The 27,401-nt window shown below is 40.7% G+C and overlaps 1 protein-coding gene across 2 annotated transcripts; it reads left to right on the forward strand.

The window, feature by feature from the left end:
- The first annotated feature begins 5,546 nt into the window (after positions 1–5,546).
- Positions 5,547–26,321, forward strand: NAB1 (NGFI-A binding protein 1). 2 transcript variants are annotated; one of them, XM_065413710.1, is made up of 7 exons: positions 5,547–6,380; positions 12,476–12,609; positions 14,012–14,063; positions 20,544–20,654; positions 22,571–22,730; positions 24,091–24,240; positions 26,156–26,321. In XM_065413710.1, the coding sequence occupies exons 1-7, from the start codon at positions 5,562–5,564 to the stop codon at positions 26,245–26,247; spliced, it is 1,518 nt and encodes a 505-aa protein (XP_065269782.1). In that variant the 5' UTR covers positions 5,547–5,561; the 3' UTR covers positions 26,248–26,321. The 2 variants fall into 2 exon arrangements, with proteins under 2 accessions (XP_065269782.1, XP_065269783.1); XM_065413711.1 differs by lacking the exon at positions 20,544–20,654 and having other exon boundaries at positions 5,562–6,380.
- Positions 26,322–27,401: the final 1,080 nt, after the last annotated feature.

Genomic DNA, 27,401 nt, shown 5'->3' on the forward strand with positions numbered 1-27,401 from the left:
TTCTGGTATCTGGTTTGTTTGTTTTTCCTTTCAGGCCAATTCTGTTATGATCCAAGTTGCACCTTAGTTGTGTGAAAGAGTGGACATCTGATCTATGAATTTGGTTGTAACTAATATGTTTGCAGCCATAAACAAAACTTGATGGATTACCTTGGCATAGCAAGGTTAACTAAAAATGGAGCATCTGTAGTGAATATTTCGTAGTTGGTAAATAAATGTTTAGGTTCAGTGGTGTAATTTTTTCCAGTACCCGGTTGTCTTACAGTTTCAAAATATTTATCATGTAGATACACATCTTGCTGTATTTGACTATGAAATTTATATTTAATAGACTAGAGAATCACCTTAGAATTTTTTTTTATTTTGGTACAATAATCTTGTCTACCTCTTATCACTTTTTAGGTCTGGCTACTGCAACTTGTTTCCATAGTTAAAAGTCTTTTAGAAAGACTTGCTACAAAAATATAACGAATATGCATAGCAGCTAACTCTCAAATCTGAATGTAGTTTGTCTTTGGAGACTTTTCAAAACACCAAGAGTGATCAGAATATATTATGGAATAATCACCTTTTTTATATGCAGGACTTACTTATGGGTACTGTTGTAATAACCCAAGCCTGGAGGCAAAGCTACAACAGTAAGGATGGTGATGTAGGACCCTGACTAGAATAGATCCTGTAACATGCTCTGCACAGCAGACCCCTATTCCCGCGTGAAGCTCTCTTGATGTCAGTGGAGCTCCATGTAGGATCAGGTGTCCACCTGTGCAGAGCAGCTTGCGGGATCAGAGCACTTGTACCCTATTTTTGTCTCCCTTTAGAGAGACTAAAGCAGTTTAGATTATATTTGAAATCTAAAAGATGCAGTGAAGATTCAGTAACTCTTATTGAACCTCCCAACATGTGCACACACTGGTTCATTGAAGATGGCACTGACATCCAACTCGTAGCACCTAATTTTCAATGCGTGTGAGCTGAGAATCTGGCCGGGGAACAGGCGAATGTGGCATAGCCGTGGTGGGGAAATCAGTAAATTAGCACAGTCTGCTCAAACACTTTAAAAGATTTTCCAAATTTGGACCCGCTAACCTCACCAGTTTCCTTCTAAACACAATCTTAGGTTTAGGCCTTTTGTTCCATTTCAGGGCAGAATGAACTTGATGTCACAGTTCAAAATTCCTCAAAAATACAAGCTGGTAACAAAAACAAAACTGCTTGCCTCAGGTTGTAATGATGCAGAAGTACTGTAGTACTAACATGCTTTGGCTGTAACAAATTTAACCTTAAAGGTTTAAAAAAAAGAAAAAGCAAGACGTTTCTTTTTTTTTTTCTTATGCCAACTCCTATTTAAATTAGTGATGGCTTAATTATAATACTATCCCTCCTAAACAAAAACTTCTACTAAAAACACTGTTAAAATTGCTCAACTGCAAAAACACAACCATAAAAAAGCTGGGAAATCACTTGAAGCCCACAACCCTGAGTTCTTCTCTGCATTACCTCCCCACATCCACCGTGTACAGCTAGTATGCCTCCTCCCTCTACATCCACGCAAAATGTGCATCCTCTGCTCCTACCAGCTGGAATGGCTAGAAATGGTTGCTTTCTGATTGTTCAGGATGTTGGTGTGGCGTTGAAGTAAATGATTGTGTGGTGTAGACTTCTGATTGTTTACGTTTGTGTGTTAATGGAGGGAATTGCTTGTAATAAAGCTTTAGCATTCTGGGAAGTTATTGTTGAAAGTCTGTAATAACGCTGTATTTTGTTTTTTCAGTATTTAATATTTGTGGTCAGAGTTCGGATGACGTGGTGTTCAGAGGGAGAACACACACGGTGGGTGGGGAATGGGAGTGAGGAGATGTCAGAAGAAGAATGCATGGCTGTGGGTTGCAAAGGATGGGTAACGATTTAACTAGTGGCTGTATTGTTGATATATGTAACCTTAAATGTATTTTAAAGTGTTCTTGTTTAGGGGAATTCCCTAGGTTGGGTGTTTTGTATGTTTAAAAAAGTCTGCATTAGTGTTATTTGTACCTATTCACATGAATGTTAATCTGGATTCTCCTCATTGTGTCCCAACCCTGTTCTCTGTTCTGGCTTTCTACACGTTTCTTTCCCATATGCCCTCTGTAGAATCCCATGGTCCTCCATGCCCAGTCTGGATTGCTCTTTAATTATACACACACACCTGCTCTCCCCTTATGCTCTTCCCGGCCTCTTCCCCCACAGTGAGTTGACAGGAAGAATGAGGCTTGAAGCTGTCACGAAAACGTTAGCAGGGATAGAGGATGGGGGGAGGAGGAAACCATGCTCCCCACAGACTCTGTGGAGAGGTTTTCATGTCCCCCAGCTGTAATGCCAGTGTGCTGGTAGTTCAAGTCTCCTTCTCACATCATAACAGAGGGCAGAGACTTGCAGTTGGAAGTGTCTGACAGACGGAGCTATTGGCTGCCTCCTGCAGTGTCAGCTTTTTCTGGGCACGTTCCTGTGTGTTGCCAGAGGAGAGTATGAATCTACCGGACCCAAGCCGATCATAGCACTGGGACTAGAGATTGGGAGGCTGAGATCTCCCAAGAAGGGTGTGAAGGAGGGCACATATATGGCCCCCATGCCTCCTTTGGTAAAATCGCCGACTCTTTCCCTTTGGTGGGGGACATAAATGAGGGTCTTGGATGGGTGTGCATAGAGGTCTCACTGTTGCCTTTTTTTATATAGTTGCTTCTCATGGTCTCCTCAGCACTGCTGCTTGCTGTACTAGGAAGCTGTGGCAGCAACGCTGAAGTACTGATGATGCATGTCTTGTCTTGATATGCTGCCTCATGTTCCCTGGCATGGCAAGCAACAATGCCATGAGGAGCCCTGGATGGATGCGCTGACACCTTGGCAGTGATGCCTGACTCCCTCAGCAGTCCAGGCAACAATGCATCTGGGAGTCCAGTCTATGAGCTTAGATCTAATATGGGCTCCCACAGAGACTCCAGTTCCCTGCACAGCATTCCTCACAGTCCTCCTTCCTGTAGTCTTCCTTCCTGCTCAAGCACCATCTCTTTCCCCCATGCTCTTGACCATCCTGCCTACCCCCTGGCTTTAGGGTCTGTGGGCTGAATGGAGCTAGTGAGTCAGGGAGGCAGGCTGGCAGCATCAGAAAACGGCAGTATCTGACCGTGTAAGGTTATACTTCAGCAAGGGGAATGACAGTTTCAGTTTAATTTTAAAAATCCAGAGGTGGCCCGTATCTGAGATGTTATTAGTGTGTGTGAAATTGAGCTAGAAGAACCCAGATAAATGTGACAGGGGAAAAGAGGGCAATATCTCAAAAAGGACCATTTGTAAATATCTCCTCTGCAAACGTTAGTAATTATCTTATTTAAAAAATTATGTAGAAAATTTACTCCTCCTCTGAAGAGTTGTAATGCTAAATTTGAAGACTAAATTCAGTTTCTAAAATGCAAGACAGAGGGATTTTACTCTTGCTTTAAATGCGAATCCAGCACAGCCAGTACTGTGGACTCATTACCGATTTCTCTATAGTATATATGAATCCAGTTTTATCTGTCATGAGCAGATTTGTTGGTTAGAACCTCTGGGTAAGGGCTGCTGGGCTGTGGCCACCCTTCCAGCCTATAGACCGGAAAGGCAGCTCCATGCCTCGCCTAGGGCTTGTGGGCTGGATGTAATTCCACTGCTGCTTTTTCCCACAATTTGAACAAAGTCCGTTTAGTATATTGGCATTCTGTTAATGAAAGTTCATAAATTGTTGAGTTATGTAGCTTTTAATGAAATATGTCAAATGCATAACTTTTCATGTGAGGATGATGAGGATCTGTATTGGTATCTGCAGTAAGTTAAACTATTTTGCAGCAATATTTAATGTTTATAAATCTATACAATTTCATATTACCTTTCATAGGTTATAACTCGTTAGGTTCTGGTCTAAACAGTTGTGACACTTAAGGTGGCTGCTCAAAACAGTTAATGCTCTCAATTGTGATTCAGACACACCAGTGGACAAAATTTAATAAAACTTGTGCAAGTCCTTTTCTTACCTGAATGTTCACACACATCCTGTCACTCCCATATCTGGCTTGAGAAGTTTACATAGCTCTCTTAATTTTCAGTTTCATTGGTAGTATTAAATCAAAGCTTTTTTTAATAGGCATCTAAAAACTAAATCTTTGTTACCAAAGTTCAGCTCTAACATTATTGGTTCCTGCAATTTTCTTGGGATGCTTAAGGGCTGTTGTTGATAGCAAAAGGTCATAAAAATGTAAAAATAATTTCTTCTTAATTTTTTCCTAGCAACGTCCCTGCACACACACAGTTATTCATTCTGGTATTTAAGTGTTTTTGAAAGCTATTGTACTGACCAGTAATTTGTAGAATTCATCACATTTTGTAAAATTTTCCCTGTAGGCTTCTAATCTGTCCATTTTAAAGTGCTGAGTGAGAGGAGATCAGGAAGAATATTAGCTGTCCTGTTTCACATTGTAGTCCCAGTACTTCCATAGCAGACTATAAATTATGCAATCCAGCCTTTCATGACCAATGATTTAGCTTAAAACAATAATACTGGAAACTACCCCACTGAATCTGTAAAACTAACGTTTGATTTGATATTTATAATTTTAAAAAAATTGAAATTCCCCAGGGCTTTGCTGGTTATCAGCAGTAACATTCACAGGATTTATGGGTAACAAGGGACTTGGATGCCCCTTTCCCTATACTGAAACAAATACAAATACTCTGTCTGCAGATATGAAAGTAGATCACTTCTTCCATGGAGCGTGGAGGTGGGGCTGCATGTTGGGACTATTCAGAATGCAGCAGCCCTTTTACTGATTGGGGCTTCATGTCAAGGGCATGAACATCAGTATAATATGTATGGGCTGCCTATTAGTTACCAGGCAGAGTTACAGCTTAAATCCACATCTTGAACAGCCCTGAATTCTTCAGTACTTCGCTAACCGAGAGAGAGAATCAGTCAGTCCCTCTCTCTGTCCCTTTGGGTGATATTGCCAAAATTGAAATGAGCAGAGGCAGGCACTAGGTCCCCCTCTGTTTGAAAATGGGAGGTCTTTACAGCATGGGGGTCCATTGAGCTTTATTCAGAAATGTTTCAGCCATGGATTTTCATCCCTAAAAATGAAAGTGCCTTATCCAATAGCATGCCTGTTGGTCAAAGGGAAAAATGCAACACCTTTCTTTGTACTGTTAAAGATCTTATAACGAGAAAGAATATCCTCCCCTCTGAGTTAATAACCTGAAGTCTTTGCAGTGTTGTAGCCATGGGTGAGATATTATCTTATTGGACCAACTTCTGTTGGTGAGAGAGGCAAGCTTTCGAGCTTACACAGAGCTCTTCTTTGCCCAGACCAGGAGAAGAGCTCTGTGTAAGCTTGAAAGCTTCTCTCTCACCAACAGAAGTTGGTCCAATAAAAGATATTACCTCACCTATCTTGTCTCTCTAACATCCTTAGGTTTAGGAATATGAGTAAGATTTTGTAGTTTAAAGACTATTTTGTAATTAACGTTCTTACTCTTTGCAGGTTCTATCATCTGTGATGGCGTCAGCTTTACCCAGAACCCTTGGGGAGTTGCAACTCTATCGAATATTACAAAAAGCAAATCTCTTATTCTACTTCGATGCCTTCATTCAGCAGGGAGGTGATGATGTGCAGCAGCTATGTGAAGCAGGCGAAGAGGAGTTCTTGGAGATAATGGCTCTTGTCGGCATGGCTAGCAAGCCTCTTCATGTCCGAAGACTGCAAAAGGCTTTGAGGGACTGGGTCACAAACCCTGGTCTTTTTAATCAGCCTCTCACTTCCTTACCAGTCAGTAGCATTCCAATCTATAAATTACCAGAAGGGTCCCCTGCTTGGCTGGGAATATCCTGCCCTAGTTACGAAAGGAATAGTAATACCAGGGAGCCTCACTTGAAGATTCCAAAATGTGTTGCCACCACATGCGTGCAAAGTGTGGGTGCGGGCAAATCTGATGTGGTAGGAAACTTACCGCTGCAGAGTGGCAATGAACCAAGACTCTGGCAAGGTCACCACACTACAGAGAGCGAACACAGCCTTTCCCCTGCTGACCTTGGCTCTCCAGCTTCACCAAAGGACAACACTGAGACTCTAGATGCTGCGGCTGCTCTGTCAGTTGCCGAATGCGTGGAACGTATGGTTCCCTCCCTGCCCAAAAGTGACTTGAATGAGGTAAAGGAGTTACTGAAAACAAACAAGAAGCTGGCAAAGATGATTGGTCACATTTTTGAGATGAATGACGAGGACCCTCGCAAAGAGGAGGAGATTAGGAAATACAGTGCAATATATGGCAGATTTGACTCAAAAAGAAAGGATGGCAAACATCTCACGCTCCACGAGGTAAAAATAACTCAGTCTGGAATGAGCTTTCCCCGTTACCATCCCCCTTTTTAGATGGTAGGATGATGTTTTCCTATGGACACTTGTTTCACTTCCTATTATATAATGAGAAGAGTGTGTGTGTGTGTGTGTGTCTGTGCAAGTCAGCACTGCCACTGAGTTATGGGATGAAATAGGAAACCTTTCCTGTGTTTGTATGTGTTTGCACTAGTGATTTAAAATGCACATCTTCCGAGATCTATTTCAGAGAGACTTAGAAGACATGAACAAATAGAAATGAACAGATCAACCTTTTAAACAGCAAATCATTGTTATACAAAGGCTTCTAAAGGCTGGGCCTCTCTCCAGACCAGTCTTGCCTTTCTGTACCTCTTTCCACTTTTAGAGAGTGAGTAAAGTCTCCTCTGTATATATTTGAAACTGCTTGTTTCAGGTGACCTTGTTACCTGGCTTGATTAATACAGCTCCACTGCCTTCCCTCTGCTCTAGGCCTCACTGTATAGCTGGTGTGAGGCAGAGGGAATTCTGCAGACAAGGGCCCACAAGACCTAGTTATTCTCTGGATTGGGTTTGAGATTAGTTGTAAAACCTTTGCATTTCCTTGGGCACAGTACAGGTAATCTGGGGTGATTGCCTAGGCTGTAAAAAGTATGTGCTGATGTCATCTGCAGGGGTGGAGGATAGCCCCAGTGAAGAGTAGGCTCTGACCTGAGGGTTTGTCCTTGGATGCCTGAAGAATAGCAGAGTTGCTTACATACCTTGCTTTAAACATACACACACATGTACTCCTTTTTCATTCTAGCCTTCTTTCTGGAAGCTAGTAACTGTATATGTTGTAATGCAGTAGGGTTGTCTCTATTGGGAATTGGTGTTTTAGTGCTCAAGTAGGGTACTACAGAAGAATAAACATAAACTAAAGCAGTGCCAGATAAGTGTTGATATAATGAATGCTGCATCACCACTTGACAGTTAAGTGATTGCAACATTTCAGTCTGATTTGAGATTTGTCATGAGGTGTACTTCCCAAAAGGAAGGGCTATGTTCACATTACAGGCGTGCCAAAGAAGCTTACTGGTTTTACACTTGTTTTCATTTCTGTAACTTAAAATGACAATTTAAAAAGAAGTTTTTGTAGGTGTGTCATCCATAATGTAAACTAGACCCTCTTGGTGTTTTTGAAAAAACACCACGCTCAGTTAAAATTAATATTTACTTTTAAGAAGCAATTGCACATACCCAGTTGTGACGGGTTGGATCACAGAACCCCCCCTTGGGAGCTGCCACCTAATGTGCCAAGACTACTTCTACCCGTGCCTTCCCTGCCAGCTCGGGACCCCAGCACCCTGTTTTGCTGAGCCAGACACTCCCGTCTGCAACAACACAGACCCAGGGTCTGAATTACTTGCCCAAAAGCTGCAGGTTTACCTGAAAGCAGTTAACAGAAGTGTTCCTGTCTTTAACACTCAGATGCCCAACTCACAATGGGGTCTAAACCCAAATCCGTTTTACCCTGTATAAAGCTTATGCAGGGTAAACTCATAAATTGTTCGCCCTCTATAACACTGATCGAGAGAGATGCACAGTTGTTTGCTCCCCCAGGTATTAATACATACTCTGAGTTAATTAATAAGTAAAAAGTGATTTTATTAAATACAGAAAGTAGGATTTAAGTGGTTCCAAGTAGTAACAGACAGAACAAAATAAAATGCGCAAATCTATGTCTAATCAAACTGAATACAGATAATCTCACCCTCAGAGATGCTTCAGTAAGTTTTTTCCTCAGACTAGATACCTTCCAGGCCTGGGCACAATTCTTTCCCCTGATACAGCTCTTGTTCCAACTCAGGTGGTAGCTAGGGGATTCTTCATGATGGCTCCTCTTCCCCCTTTATTCTGTTCCACCCCTTTATATATCTTTTGCATAAGGCGGGAATCCTTTGTCCCTCTCTGGGTTCCCATCCCCTCTTTCTCAATAGAAAGACACCAGGTTAAAGATGGATTCCAGTTCAGGTGACATGATCACATGTCACTGCAAAACTTCATTGCCCACTTGCCAGCACACACGTATACAGGAAGACTTATAGGTAAAACACACCCATCTGCAGACAATGGTCCTGGTTAATGGGAGTCATCAAGATTCCAAACCACCATTAATGGCTCACACTTCGCATAATTACAATAGGCCCTCAGAGTTGTATTTCATATTTCTAGTTTCAGATACAAGAGTGGTACATTTATACAAATAAGATGATCACACTCAGCAGATTATAAGCTTTGTAATGATACCTTACAAGAGACCTTTTGCATGAAGCATATTCCAGTTACATTATATTCACTCATTACCATATTTTTATAAAACCATATAGACTGCAACGTCACACCAGTAATAACTTCTCATAGGGATTTTTACTACATATTGGTGATACATTTTGATGGAACTTGTGGCGATTTGGCTATGTGTCTAACATGCCCATTTAGCAGTGCAATTCCTACTTGTGCACTACATTGAAAATGCGTAGCTCAGTGTTATGAGGTCATCCAACATACAGATGCAAATCCTGTCCTGTTACTCTATGACTGCAGGCCAAGTGCAGTCTCAGTGCACCGACGTTGGAGACAGAATTTGAAGAGTCCCTGCCAGGCATGTGCAATCCCTGCAGGCTCTGGGAGATCTGTGTACATTGCTGCACAGTCAGGATTTGGGGCTGGGTGGATCCTCAGTGATCCTTCATTCTCTTCCGTCTCATAGAATAGAGGCACACAAGGCTTGCAGTCTCTATTCTAGCCTTCTGTCTGGAGTAGCAGCTGCAGAGAGGCGTTGAAGCCTGGGAAGGGGATTCTTCCTGTGGAGAATTCCCCATCATCCAGCTGAGTTTCTTGGGTTGAATGTTGAGGAGAGGATTTTTCCCATACTGAACATTAAGTTGTCTTGTGAGCATGGCTCTGAAGGAGCTGCTACAACGAATGATGTGGTTGTATGTTGACACTACAAGCTAAACAGAATGGTGAGGAATTGCAGAGAGGCAGGATTCACTCCTTTCTGTTAATATGTAATAATAGGGAGACCAGGTGGGTGAGGTGATATCTTTTATTGGACCAACGTCTGTTGGTTAGAGAGAGAAGCTTACACAGGGCTCCTCTTCAGACCTCTCATTCTTTACCATGTCAGGTGCACTTTCAAAAGTGCTGAGCAGTCAGTAGAAGCCAGAGAGAGGTGTGGGTGCTAGGCATTCTCCAAAAAGTAGGCTTTTGGGGTTTTTTTTAATCATGACTATCTACAAAGGAAAAAAGAAAAAAACTAAAACCAACATTGACTTAATGTTAAGGTCTGACATAAAACCCTCAGAACAAGGAAGTTCTGAGTTAATATTAAAACACTGTCTTTAACCTATCCCATTGTCTCAGTATTGCACAGGTTTCCAAATATGGGGCTATGAGACTGAGGCACAATGGATTGGATTAAAGGAAGCTTGTTTTGGCCATACCCTTGAATTTGGTGACTCTTAGGTGTTTGATTCAGCTCCGTTTTACAAATGTAACTTTGTGTATTTAATAATTTGGTGTTTGTATGACTGTGTAAAACACAAGAAAATCATGGGGTGAAGAAAACACAGGAATAGCAAAAATGAGTAATATATGTTGTCTGACTTCACTTAGGTTATTTACTTTTTTTGACTTAAAGGAGCTGGGGGAGAGACTTTATATTTAATTTTCTCTATGTCTGTGTGGCAGGGGAATCTTCTAACTTTGTTGATGGAAATGTATACTTAATTGGAATGGTTGCTAGAAATCCCTGCTTTTTACAATTAGAATTCCCAGGAAGGGATTCTCATTTTGTGGCACACAGCACTGATTTTTTCTACCTGCTAGCTGCAGTCTGCTGCCTATTGAAAAGGGAGGAAGCCATGACATGTACTTCTGGCTCAATAAGGCTGGGTTTGCAGTGATCATGGAGAAACTGACTAAGAGAAGAAAGAAAAACAAACCTCCCCCCCCCTTCCCCCCAAAAAAACCCACCAAATAGTTGGCTATCCTTCAGTATTATGATAAAGCACTTGCCAGGAGTAAACAAAAGTGTTCGTAATCTTTTTTATTATTGCAACCTTCTAAGACTATATCCAGTTATGAAGTAATGTGAATTGTTATGCAAGTGTACAGTATGAATAACATATTGATGCTGAAGTAGTAAGCATTGTGTGTGAAGAATGATCCTCAAAGGATATCTAAAGCATAGTAAATGAAAAGCAATATACAGAGATTAACACTTGAATATCAGTTATTTTATATGTGTGTTGTATTCATAAATCTCTTCCCTTTCCATTTATTTGTTTTGCAGTAATCTTTCTGTAAAAGAATATATAGGGTGGGTTTCTTTTTTATTTTATTTTTTAAAATCACCCCTTGAGTTTTCTGGTCTGCTAGGCAACTGTCTTACTCATGATTTTAATACAGTCTGCTGTGTTAACAATATATAGTAACTGCATGATAAAATGGGTCTGATCCTGTCACTCTAGTGCATCTGACTTCAGTAAGCGGTTTGGTCTTTCAGTGACTGTAGGATCAAACAATACATGTAGTTTATCTATTAAGTATATGTAGTGCAGTAGCTGCTAGGCCAGAATGCCTCTCCTGGGTCTTCAGGTCTATATTGTAAATAGTGTAGTTTAGTGTAAATTCACACTGAGTACATGAAATATGCTTAAGAAATATAATTATGAACAGTAGTTACTTCTGAGGTCATAGAATCATAGAATATCAGGGTTGGAAGGGACCTCAGGAGGTCATCTAGTCCAACCCCCTGCTCAAAGCAGGACCAATCCCCAGACAGATTTTTGCCCCAGATCCCTAAATGGCCCCCTCAAGGATTGAACTCACAACCCTGGGTTTAGCAGGCCAATGGGTTACCTAGGGAGGTGGTGGAATCTCCTTCCTTAGAGGTTTTTAAGGTCAGGCTTGACAAAGCCCTGGCTGGAATGATTTAGTTGGGGACTGGTCCGCTTCTTAATATTCTTTAAATCCACAAAACAGGCCACGTCACAGACTCTAATTGAATTGAAGATAATTTTTAAGATATATTTCCAAAGAACTTCCAACTGAAGCCAATAAACTTGTCTGATGAATAAAAAGTTTGTGTGACCAGTTTCATCCTTTAAAGCAACCTTTTTTTTAAAAGGTCTGCTTACGAAGGGGTCTTCATGAGAGATGTGGGGATGGCTTCCTAGATACCAAGGTATAAAGCACCAGTGGGGAGGAGCGGGTGACAAGTTGTTCATAGTTTTTGCCAATGCTTCAGTGTAATTGCAAGCCTACTGTCCTGCTCCCAGGGTCATACAGGTAGTATTGGATGCAGCCCACATAACACATTGTGGGCCTCATATGTGGCCCAAAATGGTAAATAGGTTGAGAACCACTGCCCTACATGATTTCATAGCAGTAGTGAAACTGACTTGAGCCTTGTTAATTTTGTTTTGCTGCTTTGTAAAGCTATGGGCAGCCTCAGAGACACTGGGATGGTGTCCCAGCAGGCTCAGGAAGACATCACTGCATTGGTTTAGATTTGATTTGCGTTCAGATATAATTTTCACAAGCATAAGGGTGAGAAACATACTTTTTTATAAGACCGTTTACATTCTGCAGAAACTGATGGCTTACACGTCATTCATCAGGGAAATCTTCCTACGCACCACTGTCAAGTGGATTTTTCAAGCCTTGTGCATGTTCTTCTGCACTGGCATTTATAAAAAATAATCTTTGGGAGCCAAATCTTTGAACATTAGGCGGTGCTGTTTCATACTGGGGTTTAGTTAACATTGGAGTGAGGAAAAGGTAGCTTACATCAGAGAGAGTTATAATAAACACTTTAAAGAACACTAAATGTATCTACCATATTTATGTCTCTTTATAACTGAGGCAAGTATCTGGGAAAGGATGAGTATTCACAATTTGAGGAAATCCTCCAGATTCATTATAAAATTATAAGTAATGTGACTCAGTGTTGAAATCTGTCATCATGTCACACAATTGGATACTTTTACAAGGGTCAATAGGTGATGTTTTGAGGAAGTCAAGAATATTTTTGTGTGTTTAACTTCCAGCTAACAGTTAACGAAGCAGCCGCTCAGCTGTGTGTAAAAGATAATGCATTGTTAACCAGGAGAGATGAACTCTTTGCGCTGGCTCGGCAGATCTCTCGAGAAGTTACATACAAGTACACTTACAGGACCACCAAGTAAGCTTTAATAAACTCAGGAGAACTTTATTTTCTATGAAGTAATCCGTTTAATAGAATTTCTTGTGAAGCATTAGAAATCTCTTTTCATTCTTCCTCCTCTGCAGCTAGCAAAATGTTTACATTAGGCGGGAGAGAACACATACATATGGAAAATAGAAATCATCAGTAATACCGTGTAAACCATGGAACCTTTCATATTGTTACAATCACTTTTATTGGCATGGAGCTATTTTAATCCTTTCACCAACCTTTTGGTTCTCCAGATTCAGTAACCGTATATACAGTACCCTTCAATATACCATCTCTAAGAAGCAAGCATTTTAAATTTTGAGTCATTTGTTATTTCAAGGTTAATATAAATCGTCAGGGCTTAAACAGCCTACCCAGAGCATGTATGAAAGACAAAGGTAGTTGAGGGTAGTTTATAAACACTTGTTTTAAAAATTAATAATTTGGGACCAAATTTAAATGGACAATGTCCCTTTTTAAAATAGTTATCAAATCAAGCAGCGGAAAACAGGATATGTGTTTATATCAGGTTATTATCTGTGTATTACAGAATAATTGCATTTTACAAAACATGTCCATAGATATGACTAATATTTTTCAGTATATTCTATATATTACTATCAAAAGTTGATATCTCTCGGATATTACACACAGTGTTGAAAATATATTTTTCATATGTTTTCAGGAATTTTTTAAGAATATTGTTTAATACACATGCCCGACTGTGCTAGCGTCTTCTCCCATCCTGGGTAACAGACGCCAAAGGGCACTTTGTCATAAAGATCATGCTGGAACTTTCTGCTTTAAGGTGAAATTCATCTCTGTTCAAAACACCAGCACATAGGCCTACGTACTGCTTTATTGAGGACTTAAGTGATGCATGCACCTTGTGCTACTCCTCTGCACAGGGCTGAATTTCACCCTAATTTGGGCTAATTTATTGGGGGGCCTTTTTTTTGTCCCACTGCATGATCTTTTCTGGTTTTGCCTCAATTCCATTCCCCTTGTTTTCCTCCAATAATGCCCTTTCTACCTAACAGCTGATCAGCACAAACAGTAGACCTTTCAGCTCTGTCACCTCATCGTGTTGACCAGACTTTCTTGCCCTTAGTTGAGTTTCAACTGCTTTCCTGTCTGAGTGCCCAATCCTGCAAATCCTTGCTTGCCGAGTACTCCCAATGACTTCCACTGTATCAGTTGGGTGGTTAAGAGTTGCAGGATGGGGCCCTAAATTAATGTTTTCCCCCACTCATTGGGTCATATTCACCCTTGATTTTAATGGTGTTAAATCTAGTGAGTTATAGCAGAGATAAATTTGGCTCTCTTTTTATATGTAAAGACAGGATATTTATATTGTTTATCAATACTGTGTGTGTTTTTTTTCTTCTAGATCTAAATGTGGAGATAGAGATGAACTGTCACCGAAGAGAATTAAGCTAGAGGTATGATATTGTGACTCCTACATGCCAAGTTTTACATTCAAAAAATTGATTTGCCCTGAAGTTAGAGAACCTGTTAAAAGAAATAGTTTAGAGAGCACTTGATATGCTGATGGCTTACGATTTGTTGATGGCTTACAATTTTGTATAGCGGTATCCATTTTGTTTGTGATAACATTCTTCCTTTTTGGTCCAGGGATCTGTGTGTGGAGAGGGGGAAAATACTAGGTGGAGTAGGGGAAGAGGGACCGGAGAATTGCACTGTTGGGGCAGAGCTGACATAGATGTATGGCCACCGCTGTGCAGAGGGCTTGCTGCAGATCCCAAGGGATATTCAGGCTTTTTCTGCAGTCTCTGTGATTTGGGCCATGAGATTGGGAGACAAATCCTGCCCACCCCTGAGAGACCAATGTGGGGGAAGCTATCAGAGGTTCCTCATGGAGATTTCCTTCCATTGAACTCAATTGTCTTGTGTGTTTTTATTTTGTTTTTCTGTGGCTCAGGGAAATTCTTATAAGGCTCTGACATAGTTCTGTAAACTTAGAGAAAATAATTTTTACTTTTAATTAGGCACCTCTGTCATAGTATTAATATTAATTTAGGAAAAATAAATACCAAATAGATTACTCAGATACTTGTTGTTTGTATCCTATTTTTAATTTTTAAAAAAGTTAAATATATAGAAAGTGCATTGGACTGGTTTTCTTTAGATTATAAAAACATAGGCCAGAATTCTGCCCTGTGATCCCCATGGAACATCTAGTCCAAGTATTCTGCTTTCCATGTGTGAGTGGGACTCTTCCCATTGGAAAATGTACTGCAAGCTCTAGGCAATATCCTCCCATCAGTTTTTTTCTTGTAGGGCCCAATTGCACTGAAGTCAGTGGGAGTCTTTCCATTGACTTCAGTGGGCTTTGGATCAAATCCAAAATGCAGAACTCTCTATTGATTTCATTGAGAGTTTTGCATAGGAATTGATGGCAGGATATGGGCCATATGTGCCTATAACTAAATCACCAAAACTGTCAATAAGTGAGAAATCAATTGCAAATGAAAATGTATCTATCAGCACATACACGCACAGATCGTGTGTGTACTTATATCTGTCTGCATGCATCTCTCTCACACACACACACACACACACACACACACATATATAAATTCACATCTACACACAACTTTAATTAAACATAAGTTCTATTGGAAATTCTTTGTTAAGAGGAAATATTCTCAAGGTCAGACTGACAGCATATGCAGTACCTTAAGGATTACTTAAAGTCTTAAGTATCTTAAGTTTCTGCTGCTGGAAAGTAAATTAAGTCCATTTTAAATAGCTCATTACATAGATATGGATAAGTATCCAATATGACTGGCTCATCTTCTTTTATGATATTTTTTTTTAACTGATTAGCCTTTTCACTGCTGCTTGGATATCATCTGATGCAGCTACAATTCTCCTTATATCATCTACTAAAATAAATGGTATAGTACATTACGATGTGCTAAGTATGGGTCTGCATTATAATAGCATGTAACATGGAGGTATGTGGTATGTTCTTCTTCATGTAATTGTAATGTAAGGGTTTGCAATACACTGAAATAGCACTTTTTTCATATTTAATTCCTTCATTGAGGAATGATATGTCATATGTAAAATCTACTATTTCAAAGTAGTGCAAGGATTTACATTTGTTAGCTAAGCAACGGCCAGTCTCATGTGGCAAATACTCAAACAAGTGCATTTTTTCTCCTTGAAAATGAGAAGTTAGTTTGAAAGCCAGATATAAATAAAAGCATTTTTAAAATTTAGTCATATTGCACCCTGGTCATTTTGTTGTGCAACACATGGATTACAGCCCTGGACAGCACTTAAAATATATACAGTAATTTGAATTGTGTAAATGTGTGCTCTGAAGGTTTACTCACAGCTCCCATGCCAGTAATTCTGTGTTTGTGTTGGGATTCACTTTGACCTGTCTTGGCTTTTTAGTATTCTAAACCCAGAATTTAGAGCTAGGAAAAGCCCTATTGAGTCATCTACACCATCACTATCCATGGCCAATATACAGTACTGTGGTTCCCTATAGTATATTCTCCAATGTTTTTTGCCCAATCTAGTTTTAAATTACTCAAGCAGTGGTGCTTCCACTGCTTCTCTTGCTAGACTATTCCACAGTCTGAGATCTCACCATTAGGAATTTTTTTCCTTTGCTCAGTAGCAGTTAACAATGGTTAAGCAACTGAAATGACAAGCCATGAGAGAGTGATTTTTTGGAAGGAGCGGGGGGGGGGATTTTTTTTTTTTATGGGGAAAAATGGAAACATGGAAAAACATAGTAGATTTAAGCTGAAACTTTAGGCTGTTCTTTGGAAGGCTGTTGTTTGGGAGAGGAGACTTTTACATACCACTAGGAGAAAGTATTCTCGTATTTACAGAGTAGTGAACCTTCAGGCTTTTTGTTCACTGTTTCATTGCAATAGTTCAGAAGAAATATGTTCACTCTCTTTCTACTTATTTTAAAAGGCTAATAGTTCAATCGTGATTTTTTTTTTTTCCCCCTTGAAGAACTGAATGTCCTCAGTCTACAAAATGATATTTTTCTGAATTTTCCTGTTACTGCTGTGCGCTGCAAAACATTGTTTCATTAAAGAGGACATAGTCCCGACTAATACAGAATGACTGACAAAGTGGTGAGGCCCAATTTTACCCCACGTTTTTCTGTATGTTTGGGAGTTCTGTATTATTGTAGATAGCATTTATGTGGCAGGACAGTTATTTCACTTGTGTTAATGAGTTGTGGCTCTAATTTACATTCCAGGTTATATTAATTTTTCAAAAATATATAGTTAGATTGTTTCACTACACATTTCCTTTGCAGGGTTATTTTATTGGGGAAACATATCTCTCTCTATTGACCTTTTATTTTTTGTTAGCAGTATTTTTCTAACAAAAGGTGGAAGTATGACGAAACATGGTAGCAAATATTGCAGAATTCTCTCTCCATACTGGATGGAAATAGTGTCCATCCGTGCTTTTGAAAGTTGTACTGCTGCATCTTCTATCTCTGAATACAGAGAGTGAGGAAGTACGGTGGGTTAGTATTCTGGCTTTTCACTTGTGGAGACATCAGGCCTGATCTTGGCTTTTCTTTTTAAAAGGTAATTTCACTTATTGCGTGAGGCAGGATTGGAACATTGGAGCATGATTTGCCATTGCCTTGCCAATTAGGTAGTCATACCTCTGCAAAGTGCAGTGTGAAAGGCCAATATGCTGACTTAAAAGTGTTTCATACCTCACGTTGCATGGGTGTAAATGACTGCTTTCAGAAACAGGCAAAGTGACCTTTTAAAAAAAAAAATCTGGGATTTTGCAGGTTAGGCTTGATGTAGGTGTACCAGCAGGGCTGTGTGGGCAAAGTTACACATTGCCTGCCTCCAGCCACTCTTGCAAATCCTTCCTCTTCATAAGCACTAAATTCACACAAGCATTACAAAGAAACAAAATACCACGAATTACATCAGATTACCTGTAAAAGCCTTTCTCTTCCCCCGTGTGCCCTTCCCTTTTTGTTGGTAGAGTGGGCAGCGAGGCTGTGGGAGTTGAGTGTAGAGAAAAGAGAGAGATTCTAGGAAAACAACAGGCTAAAGGAATAGAGGGAGTGAGAGAAGGAATGCAGTTACTTGGGATGGGAGTTGAGAGTGAATAAAAAGAAAGTGCTGTGGCTCTTAAATTTCTTCTGGAAAAAGAGCAGTAGGGAAGAGTAAAGATGCAAACAGCATTCTCTTCTCCCACTAAGCAGCCATCTCATTCTGTGAAGGATATGGCGGAGGGGGGGCACCCCTTATTTTGTCATCTCTGATGAGTCACTGGTAATGCTGCGCAAAGCAATGAGCTGCTGTGGCAGCAACTCAGAAAACAAAACAGGTCACAGGTATATCGCGCAAATGGCCTAGAGAGAGTGGCTACTCGTTCTCATTTCTGCCTTTTTAAATTGTGTGAGAAGAGGTTCGCTTTCCACATATAGTATTGACAGCTAGGAGGGGAAAGAAGAGGAGAATTATAAAGTTATTGCTCTTCCATGTGCTGGTAATAACAAAGGAATCTTCAAGTGAGTGGCAATGTTAAAACAGAGGTGGGGGAGTGGGAGAGCCTGAGACAGCCAAGTTCAAAAAGCTCAGTGGGAGTAGGAGACCCAGAGGGGAATGCGAGACTAAAGAGGAGGCTCAGAGGAAACATCTGCAGTCAGTGCCGGCTCTGGAGAGAGAAGAGGGAAGACAGATGCCCACCTACGCCATTGCCAGGCAGGTTGAAAAGAGAACCAAGATCAGAGGTGTGGGGTTTCTCTTTCTCGCCCGATCAAAAGAACAGAAGCACTAAAATCTGCTGTTCATGTAAGAAAAGTGTCATTGGCGGGAAAGAAAGTACACATGTGAGACTGAGAACATCTGCTATAAGAAACCACTTTAAAAACAACCGAGCAGCATGGAAGAAACACATGTGCTGTGTGGAGCAGACCCCTAGTACACAGTAGGGAGGAGGAATGGGGAGAGGCATGCTTAGCTAGGAGTAGGCCATGGATGGATGTCATACTGAATTGTCTAACCTGCTACCTCTTTCTTAGTCATCCATTCCTATATCATAAGTCTTTGTGAACAAAAGAACAGTGTGGTAGGGGCACATCTCAGGAAAGGTGATCCAGAATCCAATTGCCTATTGAAGAAATGTATGTGAGGATAACACAAAGCAGCAGAAACCATATGTACTCAGTGGGCCTGCTTTTGAAAAACAGACTTCAATTTTACACTGGCGTACAATTGCTGGTGTAAATATATGCAAGCACATTTTATACCACTAAATTACATCATTGGTGCTGTTGTACGTCCATATTCAAAATTTCAGCTACATGTACATATGGATGTAAGGCATTCAAAGGCAGAGTTGAGGTCTCTTCTTAAAAATAAAACAAAACTCCCACCCCACAATAAACTAAGGTCTAAGTGTAGAAGTAGCTAGTGTTTTGTAGTGCACTTCCAGCATCTTTCTGTTTCCAGGTGAGGTTTTATGGATAATTTACACTGTTCTAAAGTGGTAAATACTCATTGGATTGTATTTTTCCGTTGGGGAAATTGGGGTGGGGTGTGGAGGGGTAGAGCTGCGTAAAACACTCTGAGGCTGATTCTCCTCTCAAGGAGCGAGAGTAACCTCATTGAAGTGAATGGAGTTGCACTGTGAGGGGGAAGCAGACCTCCTGACAGCATTCACAGTGACACAGACGTGTCTGGTCACTGTTGCGTAGGCCACTGACTGCACAGGCTTCCCTGTTCACTAGGTATTTCTATCTTTTTTCCCCTTTCCTTTGTTAGTCAGAGGAGGTGTATCATTCTACATCTTTTTTTCTTCTGGGGATGCTACCTTTCCCTTTCTTAGATTATAAACTCTTTGGGCTGGCACTGTTTTCCTGTGTGTGAGTACCTAGCATGCTATAGGCACTGCCTGTAATCCTCCTAAAAATGTTACTTTGGCACAAGGGGCCTATGATCTCCTAGTTATGAATTTCATTGTTTTTAGATCCTACTTCTTTCTCCAGCCTGCTCCCTTGATTTAGCTCTCTTCCCTGCTGCATTTTCTTGTGAATAATGATGCATCTCCATTGCTTTACATGAGTTTTGCTTGTACAGCACTAACCTGCATGAATATTTAATCTTGAACCTTGCTACATACAGAAAATGACTGTAATGGAACTTGCAATTTTCCCATGCACAAGAGACGAAGGAGATTTGCAAGTCATAAAAGTTAGAGATGGATAAATAATTTTTGGGGCTTCGCATCCAGGCACCTGGCAGAGCAGAACTGTTCCTTGCAGCATACAAAGTCCATGCTACTTCACTTTTCAGTGGACAGCTTGTCATGCAGAGACTTTATAAAGATAAGCCACTACCATTTTACAGGGAGACCAGTATAGTTTGTGTGTGTCTTTGCAGCATGTTGAATTTTGTGGTGGTTTGCCCAATTTTCTAAGCTACTAAATTCTACTACTGTGTTTTCTGTAAGATAGGCAAGTACATGCATGGCTGTATATCTAAGATCAGTCTCAAGGTCTTACTCTGCATGTACAGCAAGCCTCATGGATGTTACAGATGCAAATGGTCAAAGTTAGAGCAATAGTCTGCATTTATAACATTGATTTCTTTAAAAAAATCCAAAAAAACCAAGCTGCTAAATCCAAAAGAAAACCACAAAATACTGGGCCTAATTCTGCTCTGTTACACTGGCTTAGCTCCAGAGTAACTCCACTGAAGTCAATGGCATTACTCTGGATTTCTACTTGGATGTGTTAGGCGTGGCACAAGCCTCAGAGTCTTAAATCCCAGTTCAAGTTTTTCACCAGAGTTAAAGAATATTCTCTTTTAACTCTTATGATACATTGCTTTTTCTTTAAAAGCAAAACAAAATCATATGCCCTGTTTGTTTTTGCTCAACAGGATGGTTTTCCTGATTTCCAGGACACAGTCCAGACACTTTATCAACAAGAGAAAGTACCACTTGCCTTGGCCAAAGGCAAAAGTGAAGATTTGGCAGCTCTTAATTCCCAGGTAGACAAACCACATGAAACTATCAGCTTTCTACTGAGATGCTGTCTAGAATAGTAACAGTTGCTTTCTAGGTTGATTTTGTATAATATTTTGATGACTAAAATCATTACCTCCAGTTCTCAAAGATCACCTGGGCTAGCTGAGATATTATCACTGCTAATATGGGTTTAACTCTTGGAGCTGTTATGACACTCTATAGTTTTATCTTCATTCATTGCAAGGAAGTAAGGATCTCACCTTCTAGGCTTGAGACAAGAGCAGGAATGCACCATCTACTGTTGGGAACAAATGCGATAGTACAGTACATGCCGCATAGAAGTGAAACCCTTTTAAAAATAAAAGTAATGTTTCAGTTCGTAAAATATTAACAGAATCCTCAGGTAGACCGTCGATTAAAATACACTTGAAAGCAAACTGTTAGAAAATTGTTTCTCCCTTTACCTATCTGCCAAGACCTAAGGTCAGGGTTCTGTGTTTCTCCTCTAGAACACGATGATATCTAAAGTGGTGTGAGTAAATATAGAACAGGTTCCTTCCCTGCTCTAAATGTCATCAGTTTACTGGAGAACCTAGGACGTGGTCTTCTCTTTTACATTGTCAGCTAATTTGTAGTGTTATCTTTTGAGCACACAGATGTCAGTGGGAGTTGAGGTCGCTTCACATCTCCTAAAAGAGGCTCAGCTCCTTGCAAGAATCCGCTTTCTTTTTTAATAGAGACAATTCATAATGGAGACACTTATAAAATACCTACAAAGAGAAATCAATGAACTTTACAGTTTGCTAGCATCTGTGGTTGCTAATTCTGCATATTTTTGCTTCCCTTTCTATTTGTATGCTTCTGTGTGGCTCTTTGAAACGGACATTTTTTTAACTGGTGATTTTTTTTTGGATTTTTTTTTTATTATTTTTATTTCCATAAGATGTTTAGTCACAGTCTTGAGAACATGATCATATTGAAAGTTAAAATTTTCTTGGCACTAAAGTTGATGACAAACATTTATACACCATTCCCTCCCACGTTGCTCTACATTGTTTAATTTCACTCTCTAGAGGTGTATAGGTCTTCTTCATCTTCTAGACAGACATTTCACACCTTTATCCCCCACAAACATACTGTCATCCTACACTTTCACAATGGCAGATTTTTAAACTTGTGTACTGCTATTTCCTAAAATAAAGACTCCAAGATGTCTGGTAAAATCTTGGCATAAGTTTTTAGCAGATGTTGCCATTGCTGTTGGAATATTTTGTAGAGCCATTTATTCCAATAGGGCTAAATTTGATAATTAAGAGACAGATCTTGTATTTGGGAATTTCTCTAAGTGTAGACTGCAGTCCTAGGCCAGGTCTACACTAACCCCCCAATTCGAACTAAGGTACGCAACTTCAGCTACGTGAATAACGTAGCTGAAGTTCGAAGTACCTTAGTTCGAACTTACCTCGGTCCACACGCGGCAGGCAGGCTCCCCGGTTGACTCCGCGGTACTCCTCTCGCCAAGCAGGAGTACCGCAGTCGACGGCGAGCACTTCCGGGTTCGACTTATTGCGTCCAGACAAGACGCGATAAGTCGAACCCAGAAGTTCGCTCGCCAGCCGCCGAACTACCGGGTAAGTGTAGACCTACCCTTAGAGTGCAGAAAGTTTGTTCTCCTCAGGTAACAACTAAGAAATATCATGTAGACTGGCTAAAAGAGAACACATGTTTTTATGCACTTTGAATGACACTGTGTTCCATTGCTTTAGTGGGTGCAAAAATATTTTGTTTGCTTAATAGTTTTGAGATAGCTGTAAAGCACACGTGTACATATGAGCCAACAAAGAACTATATCTAGACTGCTTGCTTTATTACCTGCTGGTATTATTTTTTTCCTGTACAACAACATCCATATATATATATATTCTTGCTTTATTTGCAGTCTGAAAAGGTGATGGCAAAACAGATGGAGTTTCTTTGTAACCAAGCAGGGTTAGAGAGACTACAACACTCAGAGAGACGCCTTTCCACAGGGTACTACAGACAAAGCTCAGAAGAGCACAGCCCCAATGGCATGACGTTAGATAATGCGGATGGACAAGGTATAGTAGCTTCCAGGCATGATATTGCTGCCACCCAATTTGTCTGGTGTTATGCAATCATTATTAGTACTGATGTTATTCATATAGCATCAGCAGTGTGGAGGAAGCTAAGCAGGCAAGTAAAGACAAGATCCCTGCCTGGAAGAGCTTACAGTCAAAATCCGTGTTTCTCAACTACGGGTACACGTACCCCTGGGGGTATGCAGAGGTCTTGGAGGGGGTAGTCAACTCATCTAGATCAGTGTTTCTCAACCTGGGGGTTGTGACTCCCAGGGTCATGGGATGGGTTTAGAGGGATCACAAGTGCAGGGCTGGTCTTAGGGGGTGGCAAGCAGGGCAGTTGCCTGAGGCCTCATGCTACAGGGGGCCCTGCAAAGCTAAGTTACATGCTTGGGCTTGGGCTTGAGCCCTGCCACCCGGGACTCTGGCTTCAGACAAGGCTCACAAGTGAAAAACAGGCTCAAGTATCACACCAAAATGTAGGTACAATATTTATATTGCAATCCGTTCATTTTATAATTATATGGTAAAAATGAGAGAGTAAGCAGTTTTTCAGTAATAGTGTGCTGCGACACTCCGTATTTTTGTCTCATTTTGTAAGCAAATAGTTTTTAAGTGAAGCAAAACTTGGGAGTACACAAGACAAATCAGACTCCTGAAAGGGGTACAGTAGTCTGGAAAGTTTGAAAACCACTGGTCTAAATGATACAACCAGATATAGAGCCAAATTCTGCTCAGTAACTCTAGGGAAACCCCATTGACTTCAGTGGAGATGTTCTATATGTAGACTTTTGTAACTGGGACCTCTGCAGCATGTGGGTGAGGGTCACTCACTATCTGGGTATGTCTCAATTGTTTCCCTGCCACTAGTGGAGCCTTGGGCATTGGGGCACTTTGGTCTCTTCTATTCTCTGCTGTGGCATATGATAGTCTAGTCACTTGTGGGCTGTGATACTTTGGTCTAACTTTGATTGTTAGCTTTAGTGTGTTGGTGGCCTGTGGTATGCAGGAGGTCAGATTAGATGACTTGATGGTACCTTCTGGCCTTAAATTCTGTGACTAACGCAGCTCAACATGGAAGGGAAAGTTGGATCTTGAAGTGTTTTTGAGCAAAATGAGGGACTGATGCTTAGCCATACCAAATCTGTAGCAGCACTAGCAGCCTGGAGAGGAAGAGAGGTCACCTGCAGATCAGCATTTTACGTACTAGAAATCTCTCCTGCATGGTTGAAATCTAGAATGTTTTTCTCACTGATCAAATGGTGGTGTCCTTTTTTTTTTTTTTTAGCCTTAATTTTGATTTCTAGCATTGCTTTGATTCATACTTAATATTGAATATTTCAGTATTGACCTCTTTCAGGTGAGAGGCCCCTGAATCTCCGAATGTCAAATCTGCAAAATAGACAGTTGCAACACATTTCGCTAGATGGAGAGCAGCACGTAGGAAAACCTCTGTGCAGTGACCTGATCCGACTTTACTCCAGTGGTGAGGCAAAGTCTCAGCCCTCAGGTAAGAGTTATCCATTGCAAAGCACCACAAATTGCCCCGTAACATCCATTCACAGATGGCTTTCAGAAAGTTTGTGGGGAGCCACACACCTACTTATCCCTTTCAAAGAAGAATTTAGTTCCTAAACACAGTCTGCAGATTGATACCTTGAAACCAAGCTGCAACTGAAACCTCTGAATGACTTGTTAATCTAGAAACATACCGAACATTTGATGAGAGATTTAAGTATTGCCATGTTTTCAGTTATGCTTTGGGCAGGAGATGCAATAACTATTCACACATAAGACAGGAGTCTTGGGACCCATCTACACAGACAAAACAGCCAAGCAGAACAACTGCTGTTAAACTCTCTTGTGGCGGAACATGGTTGTAACATGATCTGGCTCAGTCTGTGTGAGTGGGACCAAATGATATTCCAAACAGACTTTCTGAGGCCTTGGCTACACTTGCAAGTTACAGCGCTGTAAAGCCTCCCCCAGCGCTGTAACTCACTCCCCGTCCACACTGGCAGGGCACTTGCAGCGCTGTATCTCCCTGGGTACACCGCTGCAGGTACTCCACATCTCCGAGAGGAATAACAGCTGCAGCGGAGTGGCTACGACTCACAGGTGTGAGTGTAAACGCTTGCAGCGCTGTACTAATCACCTTGTCAAGTGGCCAATCCTCTCCATTGTTGTGACCAGCTGCAGGAATGCGGAAGTGCCGGTTTCAAAGCTCGTACCACAGAGAAAAGCAAACAATTTGCAGCTTGCTTTGAGTGAGTAAATGAATGAGCAGGGGGCCGGGAGTTCGGAACTTGCAAAATAGAGAGCTGACATGCTCCAAAAAGCACTCTCTCTTCCCCCACACTCCTTGTCACACTCCACCCCACCCCCTCCGTTTTAGCCACATGAATGCTGGGATAGCTGCCCATAATGCACCACTCCCAACACAGCTGCAAATGTTACAAGTGTGGCCACACCACTGCGCTGGCAGCTGTCAGTGTGGAGAGACTGCAGCGCTTTTCCCTACTCAGCTGTACGAAGACAGGTTTACCTCACAGCGCTGTACAGCTGCAAGTGTAGCCAAGGCCTTAGCCCCATCTCTCTGGGTTGGACCAAACCATTTTAGAACCTGGTTCAGCCACAGCAGAGTTTCTGTTTTGACTCTGTAGACTGGGCTTTTAAGTGTTTCTGCTAGCCTTTCTATGCAGTGACTTGTGGTCACTGTTTCTCCTGTTTAACACAGGCACACAGGAAAAATCTCGAATGCTGTTAAGAATATTTATTTCTTCTTCCACTATGAAGTCTGAATTGGATGCCTATGCTTTGGCAAAGCATTTTACATGTAAAACTGGTGCATTGGCATAATATCAAGAGCAGTCTTGAGACTCTTCTCCCTCAAGGTTTAGGAATAATAATAAGATGTTTCAAGGTGTATGGTAGCGGTTCCTCTTAAGACTATTGTGCTGTTTGAGCACTTGGCAGAATGCTGTGTCTATCCTATCCATGCCTATCCTAACCCAAGCCCTCCCTATTGCAACCTGCTGCCTGTTACAAGGGTCTGTGTGGCTGGAGGACCTTCTAGTCCATGGTCTTCCCACACCCAGGAATGTTCCACATGCTCATGCAGAGAGCAATACTGCTGAGCTCTGCTTCCTGGTGAATGGGGGGTTATAGAGAAGTATCTCCGTGGCTTCTTCCATATTTTGATAGTGGAACTGTGGTGGTTCTGATATAGTTCAGGGCTGGTATGCCTTGGGAGGAGGGTGGGGCAGAATCTTGTCTTCTGTGAATGTTGATATGTCATCAGCATCTATGTAGTTCAGTGGGCATTTTCTTAGGGTAAACACAGAAGACATTTATTTCAACACAATATTTCTTAACAGCTCCTCTTCCTCTTCTCCCCCACCCTTTTTTTTTTTTTTTTTTTGCAGAAGGCCTTGGTATTTTAAAAGACTTTCCTCACTCAGCTTTTAACAACATAGAAAGGAAGGTCATAAAAACAGAACCTGAAGATACAAGATAGTCATCCTACTCTAGAAAATGGCATCAGAATAAAGAATAAATCTTTAGAAGAGAAACAAACAAGCCTTAATAACCAGTGTTGCCTCATTCAAATAAGAGATTTCATAGCCAAAGCCTAAGAACTGGTACAGTAGTCTGTGGAGACTGAAAAACAAAAGACACTGCAATCTAAAACAGTAATACAGGTGGATACACATTCCTGTAATGTGGTTTTATAATGTGGAAAGGTTCACAAATTAATATTGTGAGCCTCCTTTATTTAAGAATGTATTATGTATTTGTATAACTTATCAAAGTAAATCTAGATGTTGGGACACGTATTGAGTCCAGTAGATGTGGCTACAGTTCATTTTACTTGAAATTTCAGTGTCTACTTTAAATGTATCTAGCATAGATATGATTGTTATACATTTGAGTTAAAAATCCTTGGAGAAAGTGTAAGAAAAACCTAGAATGACACAACTAACAGCAAGTTTGCAATGGTATTTGTAGGGAAAAATAGCAAATACATAAAATATTTCATGGTTTAAAATGTTACGTGGATATAGCATTTGATAAACCTGATCCTGTATTATAGCAGACACATTTGACACTTATTAATGTTATTTTAATGGTTTCAGCAGCCTGTATGTAATACATTTACAGTATATACCTATCCACTACATGGGAATGGTGAATAGGAAAATATCAGCCAGAATATGGGAGCATCCTACTTATTGGCTCCAATTTCATCAGACAGAACAATCATTTCAGATACTGTGTAGCTAAACCAGGGCTCGTATGCTCTCATTTGGGAGGGAACTCAGAACACTAGACATTATGGACAGGATGGCAAAAGTTGTGCTTCAGACACTTAAAACATTTTGGAGTTCTCTGTGGATGTTAAAGACAAAATGCATCATAAGTGTGGCAAAGATGGAAAATGCAGGATTCATGCATCAGTACTGAAAAGGTTATATTCAATATCCAGGAACAATAAAATAACAGAGAAGAGGGGGAAGGGAATACATTACTGGTAAATGACCCATTATGAGGTGCTTCCCAACCCACATGATTCTCTGAGTATACCATATACTGTATACAGTATGCCAATATGTTCCCTTGTGTATGTTAGTTAACATCTGTATTTGTTATTTATTTGACTTTTTTTTTGTA

Source organism: Emys orbicularis, chromosome 11 (genome assembly GCF_028017835.1).
Source record: "Emys orbicularis isolate rEmyOrb1 chromosome 11, rEmyOrb1.hap1, whole genome shotgun sequence".
NCBI lineage: Eukaryota > Metazoa > Chordata > Testudines > Emydidae > Emys > Emys orbicularis.

Bases quoted from the DNA above. Each gene is read 5' to 3' on its own strand.
- NAB1 (XM_065413710.1), top strand. From the start codon at position 5,562: ATGGCGTCAGCTTTACCCAGAACCCTTGGGGAGTTGCAACTCTATCGA. The intron at 14,064-20,543 runs GTATGATATTGT...TTTGCTCAACAG, and splicing joins CGAAGAGAATTAAGCTAGAG to GATGGTTTTCCTGATTTCCA. The intron at 20,655-22,570 runs GTAGACAAACCA...CTTTATTTGCAG, and splicing joins TGGCAGCTCTTAATTCCCAG to TCTGAAAAGGTGATGGCAAA.